This window comes from Podarcis cretensis (genome assembly GCF_951804945.1).
Source record: "Podarcis cretensis genome assembly, chromosome: 14".
Classification (NCBI taxonomy): Eukaryota; Metazoa; Chordata; class Lepidosauria; order Squamata; family Lacertidae; genus Podarcis; species Podarcis cretensis.
The window spans coordinates 37,711,193-37,729,612 of NC_137183.1; the positions used below are offsets into that span (position 1 = coordinate 37,711,193).

The following is an 18,420-nucleotide window of genomic DNA, read 5'->3' on the forward strand; positions in this document are numbered from 1 at the left end:
CCTCACATAAATACTGGCTTGCTAACCTATTTCAAACATGGTTTGTGGTTCAGAGTTGCTGGCTTGATCACAGATCATTGCTGCATTTGAATGCAAGGTTCGATCGTGGTTCAGTGGAAGTGGAAGCCACCTGGGCATTAGGTGTCATGTAATTTAATTTATGGTTTTGATGAACTCATGAACCTATGTAAGTTATATGGTCAAAGTAGGACTTCAATGGTGCCATCCTGTATATGTCTGTTCATTTCAGTGGGACCAACATCTTTGCAGGTATGTATAGGGTTACAGCCTGAGATGGATCTTAAAGACTGCAGTAGCATAGTACGCAGGGCCAAGTTGCTTTCTTTTGTACAAAGATTTCTCCTAACAAGACTTCTCCTGTCAAGCCTTGGTAGCATTTAATAGCACACCCCCACTGCATAGATTAAAGCTTTCAATCATATAATGCATCTGGTTTCAACAACTGAAGAAACATTTGTAGCTATGGAGCTGATTTAATGGCTGCTTCTTCTGCGACCAGGTGAAACAGTGAAGGTGTGTCATAAAGGACAGGAGCAAAAAACTCCAGAAGTTGAGATTTCTAGCTTATGAAATCCCTGTAGAGACGGTGTAGGGTAGGGAACCAGTTTTCTAATGCAGGCTGTATTCTGGCTGATAGTCACACCAGAGCTAAAAGTGTACAGGCTGCCACTTTTTCTTTCTAACACCTTCTTTTCTCTCTACCTCTCTTTTCAAGGGACAGTTCACTCTTGTCAGAGATCTGAACTGATCACTTGCTGAGGGCTTTTCCTCCCCACCATTTCCCCCCATTCTTGCCAGTTTTTTGGTCACTTGCAGAGAGCTTCTTCCCCACCATCAGTCCATCCGTTTTGGCTCTTCCCTCTATTTTACTCCCTTGCTTCTCTCCTCCAGGCTTCCTCCACCTGCATGAAATTAGGCCAAGGGCTGAATGTAATCCTTGAGCTGCAGGGGGGAACCCCTGCTAAATAGCATGGCCATGGATGGTTTTATTTCCTCCTCCTCCTCTTTGTGCATGTGTGTGTGCATGTGTGGGAGCTGCTTAAATTGTTGCCGGGTAGCTAATGAGCCAAACCATGCCAGCCCACACACACTTTCGTTAACAGCACACTAAAATAAGAAAATCCCTGCACAGTTGGCTAATAAACTGGAAAATATGAGGTGCCCTGATGTCCCTCATTGGAATAATGTTAATTGGCTTAGTAGAGCACAGGCTTCTACAGTATTTATTTATTTTGTTGTTGAAATTATGTATTGGGTTCTGTTTAATCACTGGCGGCTTGCTTAGCTTTCAGAATGAACTTCCAGCTTCTAAATTGGTAGCAAAAGTGTTTTTCTATAGGTGTTAATAAGAATTTCCTTTTTTGTTTTATTGCAAGTTGGTTCAGATAGGAATAGAAATATAGGAAGCCGCTGTATACCGAGTCAGACCATTGGTCTGCCGAGCTCAGTATTACCTACTCTGACTGGCAGCAGGGTTTTTGAGCGGGAGTTTCTCCCAACCCTCTCCTTAGTCATCACGGACTGAACCTGGGATTCTCTACCATTGAGCTATGGTCCTTCCTCAGAAACACAACATAAGCAGGAACAGTCCTGCTTAGTATCAGATGCAGTCCTCAGGCTCTTAGCTTGAGGAAATCTGAAAGCTTTATTCAAGTAATCAGAACAAGGTCTCAGCATTAGCTCAAAGTACAGGATACAGGATTCATAAGGCTTCATCAGACCTCTAGGTTGAATGACAAAGCGATAGCCAAGACCTCCTGCTCTACTTTCTAAAGAGAAGGCAGGATCCGTCATTCATGTGGTTCTCATTCCAAGCAAGGAAACTGAGAGTGTTTTCTTATTTTCATATGTGCTGTACGTCCATGATCCAATCTGATTTGGACACTGCCCTAGAATTATTTTTGCAGTGTCTCTTTGCAGTCACTTGTAACAGTTCTGGTTAACTTGTGGCTGGTGAGTTGGTGCTCGTAGAAGTTTCAGGAGCCTTTTATTTACCTCTTCTGTGCTTGAGAGCTTGCTGTTTTTTATGTTTGAAACAAAAGTTTTAACTCAACTGACCTTGGTGCTGATCAGCTTTTGAATACAAAACACTTCACTTTTGTGATTCTGTCTGTGTTGAAGATGATTGCCACTCCTCCAGAATGTTTGTGAAATGTAAGTGTTGTTAATGCAGTTTTGACAATCCCGCCCCTCTTGAGAATATAGTATCCAGTTCCTCAGAGAATCCTTAAGTGCTACTAGCAATGGGCAGGGCATCTAAGGGTGTGTGTGCTTTGAAGTTCTCCAGTTCAGCTTCCTCTGGTCTTTCAAGCTATCACCTAAAAATTCTTATTGCAATTGCAGTTAACTTTATCGTCTAAAAAATATTCTCCCTACCATTCACCATGGATCACTGTGAGGATTACAACATTAATATATTGCTTTAATAATGTTGTAATCGGCAATATATTACAAATAAAACTATCATGTAAAAACTGAACATTATTAACAGTAAATACAAACAGACCTAAAAACAGCAGTGCAGCTAAAATAGTAAGTAAATCAGGTTAGAAGCCATTAGGTGTCTGAGCAAACATAAATGTTTTCACCTAGTTCATAAAAGCCATTAAGTCAGCAGTAGTTGAATGGATGTCAGGAGGGAGTTCCATTGATGAGGTGACACCACCAAAAAGGCCCTATCCCTGGTAAGCACCCACCTCATCTCAGAAGGTGGGGCATTCCTCAGAGGTTTCAATAGCAGACTTACTTAGGAGTAGGTGGGCCTTCAGTTTTGGGATTTTTAAACTGGAACCACCATTTATGAATTATGTCCTCATAAAGGGCATTGTAGTAACCTAACCTGGATGTCATCAGAGCATGGATGACTGTGCCCATATGAGTTCAGGGTACTTCTGTCCCTTGGTTAATGTTGCAAACCTTTCTTGCTCGCTTGAACAGAGCAACCATCACCTCTTCTTAAAACCTGACTATTTCAGTGGGCCTTTTCATGGACTGCCTTAGTGAAAATGTTTGTTGGCGTGTTCTGGAAATTAAACCCAAGGAACTAGGCCATTTGCTCTGGGAATCATGTTCCTTGGGAATATTGGGAACTGTCAGATTAATTCTGCAATTGACTGGACATGACTCTCCACTGAAAGCATCTGCTACCTGATTTTTCCAACTAGGGATGCCTGGGAGATTGAACTTGGGAACTTCTGCGTGTAAAGCAGGTGCTCTACCACTGAGATTTGGTCCTTCTCTGTATTCTCTGAAACATGTGGAGGCAGACTGCTGTTGCTCAGTCAGTAGTGAAGGAAAGGCATTCTGCACATGCAAACGGGTCATTCCACATCAGTTCAATGTGGTTGTAATGGGGTTTGGGGTTGCTTGTGCGTAAGGCGCAAACTGCTCCAAGCTGAGTAGTTTGGTTAAAACTTTCCCCTGGCTGGACAGTCAGTACTCCGTGACTGTCTCAATCACTGGCAGAATCCGTCAGTGGGCATTTCCTGAATTTCTTCCAACATAAAAGTTCCTTGACACCAAGTCGTCGCCTAGCTTCCCTGCGCGGAAGCTTTCTGCGCAGAGTGGGCGTCCCAAGGGGAGGTCCTGTGCTCTCCCCGCTGGTCTCGCTGGAACAGTCCCAGAGCCTTTCCTCCGAAGCTCCCTCAGTCCCCTCTTTCTCCCAGGTGTCACGTCTGTTTCCTTCCCCAGCGGAAGCTCTCCCTCTCTCCTTGCTGCTTCCCTCTCCAGCATCATTGGGGAGCCTTACCACCACCCTTGGCTCCAATGGCAGTTCCCTGACAGTGGTCATGCCACCCACCATCTCGGATTTTGATGAAACTTGGTGTACACCCTTCCCTTATGGTTGAAATAAATTTTACACAGAGCTCACGATATAGCCAATTTTCATAGTTTTAAATACCCCCAAACTGAAAAAAAAGACTGCACTTTTGAAAACAACAACCTGTAATAACCAATATTATTTTAAGATGAACAACTTTGTTTCATTAATTTTTTCTATTACAGCTAAGGATTGTAGGGAGGTTGTACCCAGTAGCCATTTTTTCCCCAAGATGTCCAAAAAACTTAAAATTTTGTTAGAAGACATAGGTAAAGGTAAAGGTACCCCTGCCGGTACGGGCCAGTCGTGACCGACTCTAGGGTTGCGCGTTCATCTCGCTCAAGAGGCCGGGAGCCGGTGCCGTCCGAAGACACTTCCGGGTCACGTGGCCAGCGTGACGAAGCTGCAACTGGCGAGCCAGCACCAGTGCCGCACACGGAAACGCCATTTACCTTCCTGCTATAAAGCGGTACCTATTTATCTACTTGCACTTAGAGGTGCTTTCGAACTGCTAGGTGGGCAGGAGCTGGGACCGAACGACGGGAGCTCACCCCGCCATGGGGATTTGAACCGCCGACCTTACGATCAGCAAGTCCTAGGCACTGAGGTTTTACCCACAGCGCCACCCGCGTCCCTAGAAGACATAAGATACCCATAAATTTTATTCTTTGTTGAGAAAGAGCACGTCTTTGCAATAATTTTCACCATCAAAAACTTTTGATTCCATTGTGCCATCACACTGAAAATTTAGGTTTTCTAAACCTCATTTTTCCACCAAAAAAACTACATTTATACAATTTTTTTTGCATTTATAAAATCTTTTGAGTGCTGGTGTATTTTCCCCTGAAATCCTCATCATGTTATTGAGCTCTCTGTTAAATTTCAAAGAGATCTGATCATTGGTTATGGAGAAAAAAATTAAAATGCACACAAGACTGAGGATCACATGAGGGACAGAAACACAGATTTCACCTAACTTTGAAGTGCTATAAAATTAAAACCATTTGAGATAGAGGGGGGAAATTTAAGGGGGTTTCTTTCAACCGTAAGGGAAAGGTGTACACCATGTTTCATCAAAATCTGAGACGGTGGGTGGCAAAACCCTTGTTTTTTGCATTGATTTGATGTGGAATGACCCAAATGGAAAGTTAGTATGTGTTCCAGGAATTGGAACAGTGATGCAACTGCACTTGGAACATTGTGTAGTATATATTGTAAAGGATATTGCAGAGTTGGAAAAAATTCAGAAAAGGGGAGCCAAAATGATCAAGGGGGTAGAGCATCTCCCCTGTGAGGAAAGGTTACAGCATTTGGGGCTTTTTATTTTAGAGATAAGGTGAGTAAAATATGACATTATAAAGCTGTATAGAATTGTGTATGACATGGAGAACTTGGATAGAGGGAAATTTTTCTCCCTCTCTCATAACTCTAGTATTTGTGGACACCCAACGAAAAAGAATGTTGGAAGATTCAGGTTGGACAAAATAAAGTATTTATTAATTAAAGGGTTGAATTTGTTCCCACAAGATGCAGTCATGGCCAGTAGCTTGGATGGCTTTAAAAGAGGATAAGGCTATGTTCTACCTCCAATGTCGAGGAAGTATGCTTCCGAGTACCAGATGCTGGAAATTGCAGGAGGGGAAAGTGCTGTTTTACTCAGATCCTATTTGCAGGCTTCCCATAGGCTTCGGGGTGGCCAGTGGTCTGATCCAGCAACGTTTTTCTTATTCTCTTATGTTCTTGATTGGCTTTGGTACCGAAAGGGCACACTCAGGGCAAGCCCTTGTGGTGCCTGGTCCCTAAGGTAGAAAAGATGGGTACCCTTGGACAGTAAGGGATTGGGCAAAGTATTTACTTGGCTCATCCTACTGCTTTTGCCTCTGCAAATACAGACTCCCAGCTTTGGCTAACAACTGCCCTGGACAAAGCTGGGTGATTAGGTTTAGGGGCTGAATGCAGCTGCTTTAGACCAGTGGGATGCCCCACCCCCTTGGCATGCATTGTGAAAGGCACACTCGTCTCTCTCTACTTGGGAACATCTCGTCTTGGAGGCTACTGGATAAGCAAACTCTGTGATCTATTTACCTCACAGGTGCTCTTAATCAGTACCGGTGTAGAGAAGAGTCGAATAAGACCTGCCGTACTGCCTGCTTGTTACCGCTTTGATTCGTAATCAGTGATGAGTGTGTGGTAACAGAGACAAAAGGGCTGGCTGCTGCTTCCGCCTTGGTCTGAAGAGGGGACTTCAGTGGCAGCAATCAAGTGTGTTCCTCTTGTGGATGCTCTTTTGGGTCTAGGAAATAAGAAGAGCCCCTTGCATGGATGGGACTGGAGAGCTTCCCTATCTGTCTCCTTTCTCCTAATCTGTTGTAAGTGCTTGTGTGGGGGAAGGAAAGGAGGGAGGAAATGGTTCAGAGAATAGGAAGGAGTAAATTGCTTCATAATAGATCAGTTTATTTGTTCTAGAAATGCTCTTGCAGGCATAATTAACTTTAACACTTGAAACGTAGTAATTATGCGTTAAAACCACAAAAGGAAGCAAAATAGGTGCTTAACTATTTGTTTCTATTAGTTAAATCCCCTATTTGTCTTTTTCCATTGTTGCAGCATTGGGTCTCCCAAATTAGATTAACTCAAGCAGTGATGTATTTAGTTATATGGGGAGGGTTGGTCCTCCCCACACCCTAATGCAGAGATATTCTTTAGATGTGTTTATGTGTCTGTTTTCTGCAGTTCCCATTATTGCTTGTTAAATACTTAGCAAATCTTATTTTTGCCACTTCATGTCTTTGTGTGGCCTCCCCTCTGGTCCCCATGAATTTTGCAAGCCACTGAACCCAATACTTTGAATAATGCTCAGCACTGTTCTAGGTGTTTTTCATCTTCACAGCCCTGTGCAAACAATAAATCAACACAAAAACTGCAGTGAGACAGGCATATAATTACTTAGAACCTATATTACCTGTTGGTTTTCTTTTGGCAGAGGGTAGATTGCGATTAAAACATCACCAGCATGCACACACAGCCCTAGGCTTTTGTTCTCAAGCAGGTACAGGTTCTTTATACTTCAGAAACGATGGGGGAAGCCAATTATTATTGCGGCTTCAGTGTGCAAAGAACTTTATAGTTCTTATCTCTGTGTGTATTCTGTTCAATAGGAAGTTGACTTGTTCCCAATTTATTGATGAGGAATGGGAGCGGAAAGAATGAGTTGGTGTGTAGACGTAATGTGGCTTTTTCTTATACATGGCTAAGGTCTTGGGCTGTGGGGTTGCATGTACCCTTTCCCCCCTGTCTCATCTCTCAACCTTCACAATGGTTAGAATTTCCAGAAAACTTGTTTTTAGTAATACCTAGCACTGATTGTGGTTTGCTGTTACTGGAATTTTTAACCAGCTTCAAAACCTGGTTTTATATCTTGATTAAGTGTAAATATCAGTTAGCACTGATTATAAAGCTGGTAATAAAAGCTGCCAATCTTTAACCATGGTTAAGATTGGTGAGATCTTTCCTATGAGAGGGAGCATGTAAAGGGCAGATTCTACTGAGGGTCTTCAGCAGCTCTGTGACTTGTGAAAGGCCACCTCTGTGGGCCCGTGACTGAGCTTGACCTGTTTTTTCCTGAGCCTAACACAGGAGCCACACTAATTTTCACTTAGTGTGGTTCTGGTCTTCTGCCCAGACCATTTTTAGTTAAAGGCAGTAAATGGTGCATCCAGTCACTCTTCTTTTGCTAGCTAAACATTGTAAATAGGGTTGTTTGCCTTAACCAATTGAATCAGTTATGGGCAATCTCAATACAGTCCACTGTATAGGTGTGTTTGAAAGTATGGAAGAAGTGTGACAATCTTATTGAACAAGATTTATGAGTTAGAAGGAAAACCCAGTAATAAATTTACCATGATTAAGGCTGGCATATTCCGCTCTAGTCCTGGGTTAGGCAAGCAATGTTTAAAGTTTAAAATGTGAAGTTTGCTTCCCTGGTGAATTATACTAGTCTTTGTGTGTCTACACACATCCTTAAAAGTGTAAAGTGTGACTATGGCAAACATGTCCTATAGTACACTTCTCAGGGAAATGAGGTTAGCTGTGACTTCACGTTCCATGGCAAATCTTGGTTTTCTCCAGCTTAATGTGTGAAATGACCTTGGGTATATGTTTTGATTGAGCAAACATTTAATTGTTTCCCTGTTTGCTTCACCACTTTACACAACAGCCAGAGTCAGTGTGGAGCAGTAGGTTAACTGTTGGTTTTGAACTGGGCTCAGATACTACTTCTTCAGTTTTTAAACTTGCTCTCTGTAATCTTGGCCCTGTCTCTCAGCCTAGCCAACCTTGCATTGTGGTTGTGAGGATCAATGGGGGCAAATCCGTGGTTTTGCCACTCTGAGCTCCTTGGGGAAAGGTCAGGATATAAATGTGGGAAGAAATCAATGAGCCAGAAAAGCATAGTGTTTCAGTATCAGTTCTGCAGGCAAGTGGTTTCTCCCACCACCACCACCACTACTTTTTCTTCTCTAGTCTCTCTCTGGGACCTGTAAAACCATGTTGTGAGTCAAAGTAGACCTTAGAAATTTTAAGTTCTTTTGACCTCTGTTTCTTGCCCTTGGAGGCAAGAGTGAGATTCCTCCAGTGAGACTGTATTTTTTATTTAATCATCTCCAACACTTTTGCAGACTTAGTGGTCTATTATAACAAAGTTTGGGAAACCTCTGGACAGTGTAACTCTCACACCTGGAATTTCTGTGCATTATGCTTTTGACTAGGTGAAGCAGATTTCCTGGAGCACATGGCCTGGAAAGTAGTCCTGTATTACTGAACGGTATTTGAGACTTGCAGCTTAGCTGGGTTATCCTGTACCTATTTATAGATCTGTTCTTCCTGAACCCAGCTCTCATCTCTTTGCAGAGCTTTTCTCAGCAATGTTAAAGCAGGCTTCTTGTTCCCCTTCTGTCCTGCAGTACACTCGCATGCTCAGCAATGGATTCATACTTCCTTTTTAAGGGAAAGAAATCCGCAGCAATGCATTTTGTTACTTGCATAGTTGCTGGTCTGGCAGGCAGTGTATTTCTCAGTTAGCCAAATCTGCAGCGCTTCAGTGGGTGCTTATCTTTTATGTACAGCAAGATGGGTGCATTTCTTGGTCTTTCTAGCTCAGGTAAGAGTGCTGAGGGATTTGTGAAAGTGTTGGTTTTGAATTATTTTTGTATGGTATAGCACTAGAAAGGCTTAACCATTGTTTGAGCCACCACCTCTTGCTTGTTGTTGGTGGAAGTTGGGTTTCCACACACTATATCCTTTTTATTATTTTGAGAGTCAGGAGGAAAAACTCATTTTAGTCCCTGGTATATTTTTGTCCATGGTTGCCCTGCCAACCAGTAGGGTACATAAATTTCTTAATGGGGTTCCATGGTGGTGGTGGGGTAGAATATGTGAAGGCAAACTGGTGTATCAGGACTTCTTAAAGTGTTGACCCTATCAGGGGAGGTGTTGGGAGTCAGAATCAAGTGTAGGTCAGCAATAAAAAATACTCTGTCAGTGCAGTTAACTTTTTTTTCCTCAAAGAAAACGAAACAAAACAAAACAGGAATAGTGATCCCAGCAATTCTTCCCCACAGGTCTTGCTCCAATGAGGTGATTGTGAGGACTGAAGTTCCCCAGCTTCCTACCACTCTCTAAGACTCATCCTCCTCCAGAGTCTTTCCTAAGCAGTTGCAAACTTCATCTGCACACAACCAGTCTCTGCTCTTCAATTTTCTTGCTTGTTATAGGAGACCTGGGTGGGGGGAGGAGTTGGTCGCAGCAGAAGGGTGAGACTACCTGGACTCTTCAGCAGCCCGTCTCAACCTGCCTCTTTGCCCCCTCGTCTCCAGTTCCTCTTCAGCCTCAGAGTCTGAACTGCTCCCTGCCACAGCCTCTTCCTGCTCACTAAACCTCTTCTCCCTCTGACCACTCATCATCATCAGCTGGTGCCTCCCACCTCTCCTCTGCATCCAGCCAGTCTATGACTAGAGGTGACATTTGGACATCTCTTCAGGAATCAAAAGACTTGGGTTGGCACTGTCTTCATCTTTTAGTGCCTTGGGACAAAAAGTAATAATTTTGAAACATCAATTCATTATCAGTAGTGCCTTTGTGGGAGAACTCTTTTTCCTCCATGTGGTAACAGGATTCTAAGGGAGTGCTGTAGCTTCCAAGTGCTCATTCACAAAAAAGGGCTAATAATTTTTATCCAGTGTATGGAATAACAAAAAACCCAAGCTCATTGTTCTCTTCCTTTTTGTAATGAAATGTGTAAAATACGTCCTTTCCTGTGCAACAGGAAAAGGAAAAGAGAGTCGTGCTCTCACACTTTGTGTCCTTGTTTGCTTACTATGCTTATATTTAGCCTTTCCTCTAAGAAACTCAAGGTTCTCCTTCCTTGCCCCATTTTATCCTGTTTTTCCTCACAACATTCCTGGTTACTGTTAGCCTCTCTTTAGATTTATTAACTAATTAATTAAAATTTTAAGTTGCTTTTAATTTTGAAAAACAACCCCCACTCAAGTCATATATTGCTATACACATGGAAATGTTGGAAGTGTTGTCATGCTCTGCAGTTTGTGTGGTTGCTTGTTGGCGATCATGCCAGCTGCAGCATGAGAAACAGCCGACAGGCTGTGAAGCTCCTCTTCTATTAAACTTGCTTGCAGTGAGGTTTAATGGAGAGAGGAGAGGTGCTGCACACCAATGGTTTATCAAGCTACTGTATGGAGTACCTCCCCTCTCCATTGAACACGCCTGTGTCAAGGTTTAAAGTAGCAGGGAAGACCCTTTGCACCTCTTGCTTCCTTTAACAGGGGATGGACTTGGGGCATGCTGTGGAAGGACAGTCAATAATAATAATAATAATAATAATTATTATTATTATTATTATTTTTATTTATACCCCGCCCTCCCCAGCCAAGGCCGGGCTCAGAGCGGCTTACAAGCAATAATAAAAACAAGTTACATGATTACAACTTAAAAACAAAATTAAAAATACAACATTAAAATATTGAAACATTAAAATATTAAAATATTAAAATGTAGCCTCATCGCAGGAGGAGAAGGAAAAGAAAAAAGAAAGAGAGGGAGGAAATCAAATTGGCTCCAAGCCAAAGGCCAGGTGGAACAACTCTGTCTTACAGGCCCTGCGGAAAGAAATCAGATCCTGCAGGGCCCTGGTCTCATGAGGCAGAGCGTTCCACCAGACCAGAGCCAGAGCTGAAAAGGCCCTGGCTCTGGTTGAAGCCAATCTAACTTCCTTAGGGCCTGGGACCACTAGGGTGTTGTTATTTATGGACCTTGAGGCTCTCCATGGGGCATACCGGGAGAGGCGGTCCCGTAGGTACGAGGGTCCTAGGCCGTGAAGGGCTTTAAAGGTCAAAAGCAGCACCTTAAATCTGATCCTGTACTCCACCGGGAGCCAGTGCAGCTTGAAAAGCACTGGGTGAATATGCTCCCATGGCAGAGACCCCGTGAGGAGCCTCACTGCAGCATTCTGCACCCACTGGAGTTTCTGGGACAGCTTCAAGGGCAGCCCCGCGTAGAGCGAATTACAGTAGTCAAGCCTGGAGATGACCGTCGCATGGATCACTGTGGCCAGGTCGGGGCGGGAAAGGTAAGGGACCAACTGCTTGATGCGGCGAAGGTGGAAAAATGTCGCCTTGGCTGTTGCTGTAACTTGCGCCTCCATGGAAAGGGAGGCGCCAAGGATTACACCCAAACTCTTAACGGAAGGCAATGGCACTAATTGGGCCCCCGCAAGAGAAGGGAGTTGGTCCCTCATCCCCATGCCATCCCGACCTAGCCATAGGACCTCTGTCTTCGAAGCATTTAGTTTCAATTGGCTCCCACGAAACCATCCAGCCACAGCTTCCAAGCATCTGGTCAGTGTGTTCAGGGCCGAGTCAGTGTGGCCATCCATCAGCAGATGGAGCTGAGTGTCATCAGCATATTGATGACAACCCAGCCAAAGCTCAGGATAATCTGGGCAAGGGGGCGCATAAAGATGTTAAAAAGCATTGGGGAGAGGATTGCGCCCTGCGGCACTCCACACACCAAGGAGTGGCGCGACGACATCAAGAGAGTGGGTGAGTTTTAAGGGGAGGAGATTTGGTCAAGTGTGGGGGAAGCGCAAAGGGGTAGGTAGGCAGGTGGATGAGCAGGGGTGGTAGCCACTAGTAAAAAATATAGTGATGAAATAAGTCGGGAGAATAGAGGTTGAGAGAGCTATAGCTTTATCTGTTGGGTACGCAGGTATTAGATCCAGCGCCCTGGTGGCAAGATGTTGTGACTCATTTCCCAGGCCCATATTTGCCCATGAGCTCCATCTGCTGGCAGTAGAAATGGAAGGAGCAGATATTGCCATGTGCATGCTGGGAGGGAAGTAGCCTGGAGGGTAAAGATTTCTGGCAGCCTCATCGTATTATAAGCTGTTGTGAACAGTAAAGAAAAACAACTTGTTTTTAAATGAAGCCCATTTAATGCACACAATTGTGGTGTCAGCCATCTATCGGACTGGCACTTGTTATATGGACTGAAGAGTGGGAATTACTATATACCAAGTTCCCTTTGGGAACAGCCTTGGCATTGAAAATCTTCCATGTGAGCAGCTTTATATCAACCCCTTTCATTGCAAAGAATCTCTATTGCTTGAACATTTCTCTTATTTATAGCTCATTTCTTACCACAGCTCATTTCTGCCTCTCTCTCCAAATCCTGGTGGGTAACTGAATAAGCCCAACAGTGGCATTTTTTCTTCTCTTCCTCATTTCTTTATTTTTACTGTACTAATTGTTGGCTTGCTCTTTTCCCTTCCAACACAAATCTTGACACTAAAGGTTTTCTCCCCCACCCCCACATAAGAAAAGGCACCTGCCTTTTCTCACATACCTATTTAATCCCTGATGCTGCCCTTATTTTCAGAAAGTTTGACTAACTAAGGTGTGAGTCAGGAAAATGGAAGCAATGTGGGCCTGCTTGAAATACTTACCTATGTGGCTAAGCTAGATGGTTGGTGGCAGTGTTAGACATTAGCCAGGCACCAGGCATGTTTTGCTACTGGTGCGGGTCCAATTGTGAACATGTGGAGAGCTCTGGATGCCTGGTTGGCGACTGACATCTCCATCTGGCAGGCCTCTCCAGCTTTCTTAAGCAGATAATCAGGAGAGCTTATTTATTGCATTTATCTCCAACCTTTTTCCTCCAAGGAGTACATGGTTCACCCCATTCCTCAGTTAATCTCTACAACGACCCTGTGAGGTAGGTTAAGAGGCTGTGACTGACCCAAGGTCACCCAGTGAGCTTCGTGACTCAATAGGTGTTTGAACCCTGATCTCCCAGGTCCTATTCTGACACACTAACCACTACACCACGCTGGCTTCATAGAGTACTTCTGCTGTGGGGCAGCTCTATAAATTACCGTACTTTTCGCTCTATAAGATGCACTAGACCACAAGACGCACCTAGTTTTTGGAGGAGGAAAACAAGAAAAAAAATATTCTGAATCTCAGAAGCCAGAACAGCAAGAGGGATCACTGCGCAGTGAAAGCAGCAATCCCTCTTGCTGTTCTGGCTTCTGGGATAGCTGTGCAGCCTGCATTTGCTCCATGAGACGCACACACATTTCCCCTTTTTGGGAGGGAAAAAGTAAGTCTTATAGAGCAAAAAATACAGTAAGTAGGTAAATAAATATGAGGGAAGCAAAATGTCACTTAGAGAAGGGTCTGAAATATTTTTCTTGAAGCTTGAATTTGTTTTCTTCTGGATTGTTTTATTTGGTAATTTAATGTGTTGTAAGCCACTTGGAGGGACGCAGGTGGCGCTGTGGGTTAAAGCCTCAGCGCCTAGGACTTGCCGATCGAAAGGTCGGCAGTTCGAATCCCTGCGGCGGGGTGCGCTCCCGCTGCTCGGTCCCAGCGCCTGCCAACCTAGCAGTTCGAAAGCACCTCCGGGTGCAAGTAGATAAATAGGGACCGCTTACCAGCGGGAAGGTAAACGGCGTTTCCGTGTGCGGCTCTGGCTCGCCAGAGCAGCGATGTCACGCTGGCCACGTGACCCGGAAGTGTCTCCGGACAACGCTGGCCCCTGGCCTCTTAAGTGAGATGGGCGCACAACCCCAGAGTCTGTCAAGACTGGCCCGTACGGGCAGGGGTACCTTTACCTTTACCTTTAAACCACTTGGAGATTTTTCCTTTAAAATATAAAGCAGTATAGAAATTAACAACAGCAACAAATTTCACTGGAAAAAGATGCCCACACATTCTGTTGCAGCAACCATAACCTCATTTTAAGGTGCCATTTGGCGATTAGCTTATATATCTTGAGTTTCTAACACTGGTTGGTGGCAAACCTGGGTACAGGAATTTGGGCTGCTGCTGCTGCAGCAGCAAAGCAAGTAGTGTGTATGTTGATGCCACCAAATTTCCAAGTGGCCATGGAGGAGTAGTAACACTGAACTTCAGTGGTGACTGCTAGAGGTTTGAGAAGCCACTGAATCTGCTGAAGGTTTTCTGCACTTTTCCAACTCCTTTCAGCTTCCAGCCTGACTCTTAAATACATTTGCAAATTTGAGATGGTTAAAGTGAATCCAGATGTTTTTGTCCTGCCTGATAGCCATGATCCAGCCGAACTGGTCCATACAACTCTTGGAAGGGAAGGAAGGAAGCAGCAGATGGAGTGCACTCTCTTCCATGATGCTGTTGTGCTTCCTTCCATCCATCCATGGTGGGGAAAGGACAGGTCAAACCATTATTTTTTTCAGCATGGTCAAGCTTCAGCTTCCATTTGGGTCTACTCATGAGCAACAAGCTCATCCTGCCTTTAGGGCAGCCTTTCTCAACCTGTAGGTCCCCAGATGTTGTTGAACTACAACTCCCATCACCCCTAGCTAGCAAGGCCAGAGCTCAGGGATGATGGGACTTGAAGTCCAACAACATCTGGGGACCCACAGGTTGAGAACCGCTGCTTTAGGGGAATATGTGCTGCATAGGATGAGTGGTGTAGCAGGCATGAATTAATGAGATTGAGTCTTGCTATATGCATGTGCATTTTACAGCTATATAGAATCACAGAATCATACAGTTGGAAGGTCCACAAGGATTATCTAGTCTAACCCCCTGCAATGCAGGAATCTTTCGCTCAGCTTGGGACTTGAACCCATGGCTCTGAGATTAAGAGTCTCATGCTCTACCAACTTAGCTATCCCTCAGGGCATATGCATGATCACAAGATGTTGGAGAAAGACCATTCTACTCATTATCCATCATATGTGAGACATTTTGTTAGTTCTAAGTGCAGGCCCTTTACTGATTGCAATATTTTTATAAATGCTACCAGAAAATTGGCATTTGGTTCCCCATATTACTTAATACAAGAGCACCAGACCTCCTTATATTTGCATTGGCTACCCCAGTGGTTTTCAAACTTTTTTCTTTCAGGAAACATTTTCCAAATTGTCTTGGTCTGCTGAGGAACCACAGTACATTTACCCCTGAGTGTTTCAGAGGATTCTGGGAGTGGGGTGGATTTTTGTTTCTTTTAGGAAGTGTTTTCCATTCACACTGGCTAGGCTTGCTAAGGGCCATGTGAGTTTCCCCACCATTTCCTTGCTACTGTGCTGTTTTACAGGAAGGTTTGTCTGCTGTTACTGACCTTCCCACTGAGTTTCCCCCGTATACATCTAAGAAATCTCAGGTTTCCCCAGAAAACAGTTTGAAAACCACTGGGCTACCCTGTTTCCACATGCAAACAGAAGAAAGAATGGTTAAATTGGCCAACAGAACTTGGGAATAGGCCCTTTATTTTATGTAGCCACAGTAGCATCTTCGATTCTCTTCTTCTGACTCCTCACACATTTAAGTTTCTATAGGCTGGCTTTCTTTGAATCAGGTGTGTCATGTTGGTAGGCTAGGGTACCACCTCTGTTATTAACAGGCTTTTAGAAATGTCACTTCATTGGTTTAAATCATACCTTACTTCTCTCTCTCTCTCTCTCTCTCTCTCTCTCTCTCTCCTCTCCCTTTCCTCTTGTTTTGTGTTCTTCTTTTTCTTTTTTCAATCAGCACCAGCTTTCCTTTCTCCAGTGTTGGGAACTTTTACGCCAGTCCATGCTGCAACTCCTCACCCTTGCGGGCCGACTGCTCATGCCTCTGGCTTGGACCTAACCTATAAATCTTGGCCCAGCCAGGGTTGAGGGGAGCTATGGGCAGCTCAGCCTCATCGCTGGCCGCCGAGACGGAGTCGGACCATGGTTTCACTGGCCCAACCTACCCAGGGCACCTGGCTGCAAGTTGGTATAGGAGTAGCCACAGTGGCCCTGTATGGGAAAGTGCCCTTATAACACGGCAGCATCAGCACGTGAATCACCGGGCACGAAGGTAAGAGAAAGAGCTTGATCTCATACCTCTCAGCTCGGTTTGAAACCTAGGATTGTATACTTTGGGGTCTGGTAGGCTCTAGCCATAGTCCAGTTGAAGCCACACCAAAATTTCCACTAACTTCATCTTAGCTAGCTTTCAATAATTGCCATAGTTGTATCAACAAGAAGCAAAACCTATCTTTTGTTCATTGACCAATATCCATGATGTCATTCCCCCCCAAAGCAAAAATAAATAAATCCTTTTAACATTGAGATGGTGGGGCAACTGAATTAATAATGTCACACCCTCAACTTGCTGCTTTCACAGACACAAAAACTGCAAGTTGTGTGGAGCGTTTTGACACCTACCCTCCAGTACTGAAGTAGTCATTAGCTGAAATCTTAGTTAAGCCTAGCCTGAAGGGGAATTTATCCACATCAATCAAGTCAATTTTTCAGTTCATGGCCAGGGAACTAATTCTTGCCTCCTAGGTTTCAGATCCCCATTTTCTAACGCAAACAACCCAGACTCCAGCCACTGACCTGAGGGACCCTGGGTTGGAGAACACCTTCTCCAGGTCTAATTTGGATAATGCCACCTGTCATAGCCAAGGCTAACAGAATTTATCTTCAAATTGGAAAGGATACACTTAGAAGGTCCCCATAAACCATTAATATCTAGAAGTGTTGTTTTCATGACAAATGTCCCTGAGAAGGCAGAACTGTGGAGAGTAAACTCTCAAGATTTTACCCCTTGTGAAACCTACTAATCAAACCGCTGGCTAATAATAATTAAAAAATGCTTGTTCACCTCATCACTCCCTCCAGTGAAGGTTTGCCTTCATGGTTAGGGACTTTTTTTTTTAGGTTGAGAGGTATGTCGAAAGCATCTAACAGTGTGCTGCCCGGGGAGCCTTGGCTGTTGAAAGCTGCCGTGTTGTGTGTGCTAAGAATATTGGAGCCTCTGATTAATGCTTGCTTTTTATAGCTTTTCTTCCTGCTTGTTGAATGACTGTGTGTCTTCCTTAGCCTGTATGGAGACTGCCATCTGTTTAAAAACAGCAGCTTGCTTCTGTCCCTGAGTTGCTTGTGTTGAAAAACATTTGCTTTGTGCTGTGTGCCTCATGCCTGTTGCTTGTGGCCTCTTGCCTGTTGGTGCAAACTCCAAGGATTTTGCTGCTTGCATCTTCTCTAGAACAGGCTTGGAGGAGTGTCTGTGGCAAATTACCGGTAATCCCACAGTTTTGCACTTTACAGCTTGGTCTTGAATTTCCTGCCAGTGTTTCAGTGGTTGCAACTCTGGCATGTTTTGTGTCATGTAACCAGCATGTTGGTAATATTAAGAGGAAGTTTTGTATAACTGCTGCTAGTTCCCTATTATGTGCCTTTTGTATTGCTTTCCCTTTTGACTGAGCTTTTAAAACTTCCTGTGATGAAGAGGAAGAAGCAGGACACAGATGAAGTGACAAGTCCTACAGAAATACACTTTTGAATACTGAGAACTGAGGTGGGGATAGCATGGATTTTAGGTTATAGCCAACAGGGTAGCAAACAGCAATAAGTTTTAGCAAGAATCCAGGAGTTTTGTCCTCTGTTTTTACAACCACTTCAGATTCCATGAGTTGCTTCTGCTAGCAATTCCAAATACTGAGTTTTGCGTGCTTAAAAACCTTTGTGCTGACGTAGGGCATTGTGGGACACTTCAGTTTTGATTTGACAGTTGGTGAAAGCTGCCTATAAATGCATCTAAGACTAGTTTACTTGTGGGTGAGGTGTTTAGCACAACTGCTGGGGAGAGAAAAAGCTGCTTTGTCTGAGTATTGTATCAAAGCAGAACTATTGATGTAACATGAATTTTGCATGCTGTAACATGAATTTTGCATGCATCTTACCTGCACAAGTTAAGGCCAACTATCACAGGGAGGTTTAATTGATTCTTAGCCTTCATGGTGGCTTGCTTGTTCATTTATTATGATTTGATCTTGCCCTTCTTTGAAGGAGTTCAGTATCATGGTGGACACAGTGTACAGTACTGTTTCCATAGAGAACCAGTGTGATGGTGTGGCTTGAGTGTCAATATAAGAGCATGGAGACCCAGGTTTAGTTACCAACTCTGCCATAAAGCTCACTGTGTGAATCTGGAATAGTCCATGTCTGAACCTACTTCATACTGTAGCTGAGAAAATCAATAAGTCAT

General features: G+C 44.0%; 1 protein-coding gene across 1 annotated transcript in view; it reads left to right on the forward strand.

Annotated features, from left to right (window-relative positions):
* The first annotated feature begins 16,051 nt into the window (after positions 1–16,051).
* CAPN15 (calpain 15) overlaps positions 16,052–18,420 on the forward strand; it is a 62,209-nt gene continuing 59,840 nt past the window's right edge. The window contains exon 1 of the mRNA XM_079952348.1: positions 16,052–16,242. Coding sequence (XP_079808474.1) covers positions 16,067–16,242 — 176 coding nt within the window. The 5' untranslated portion in view covers positions 16,052–16,066. The remainder of the gene's footprint in view (positions 16,243–18,420) is intronic.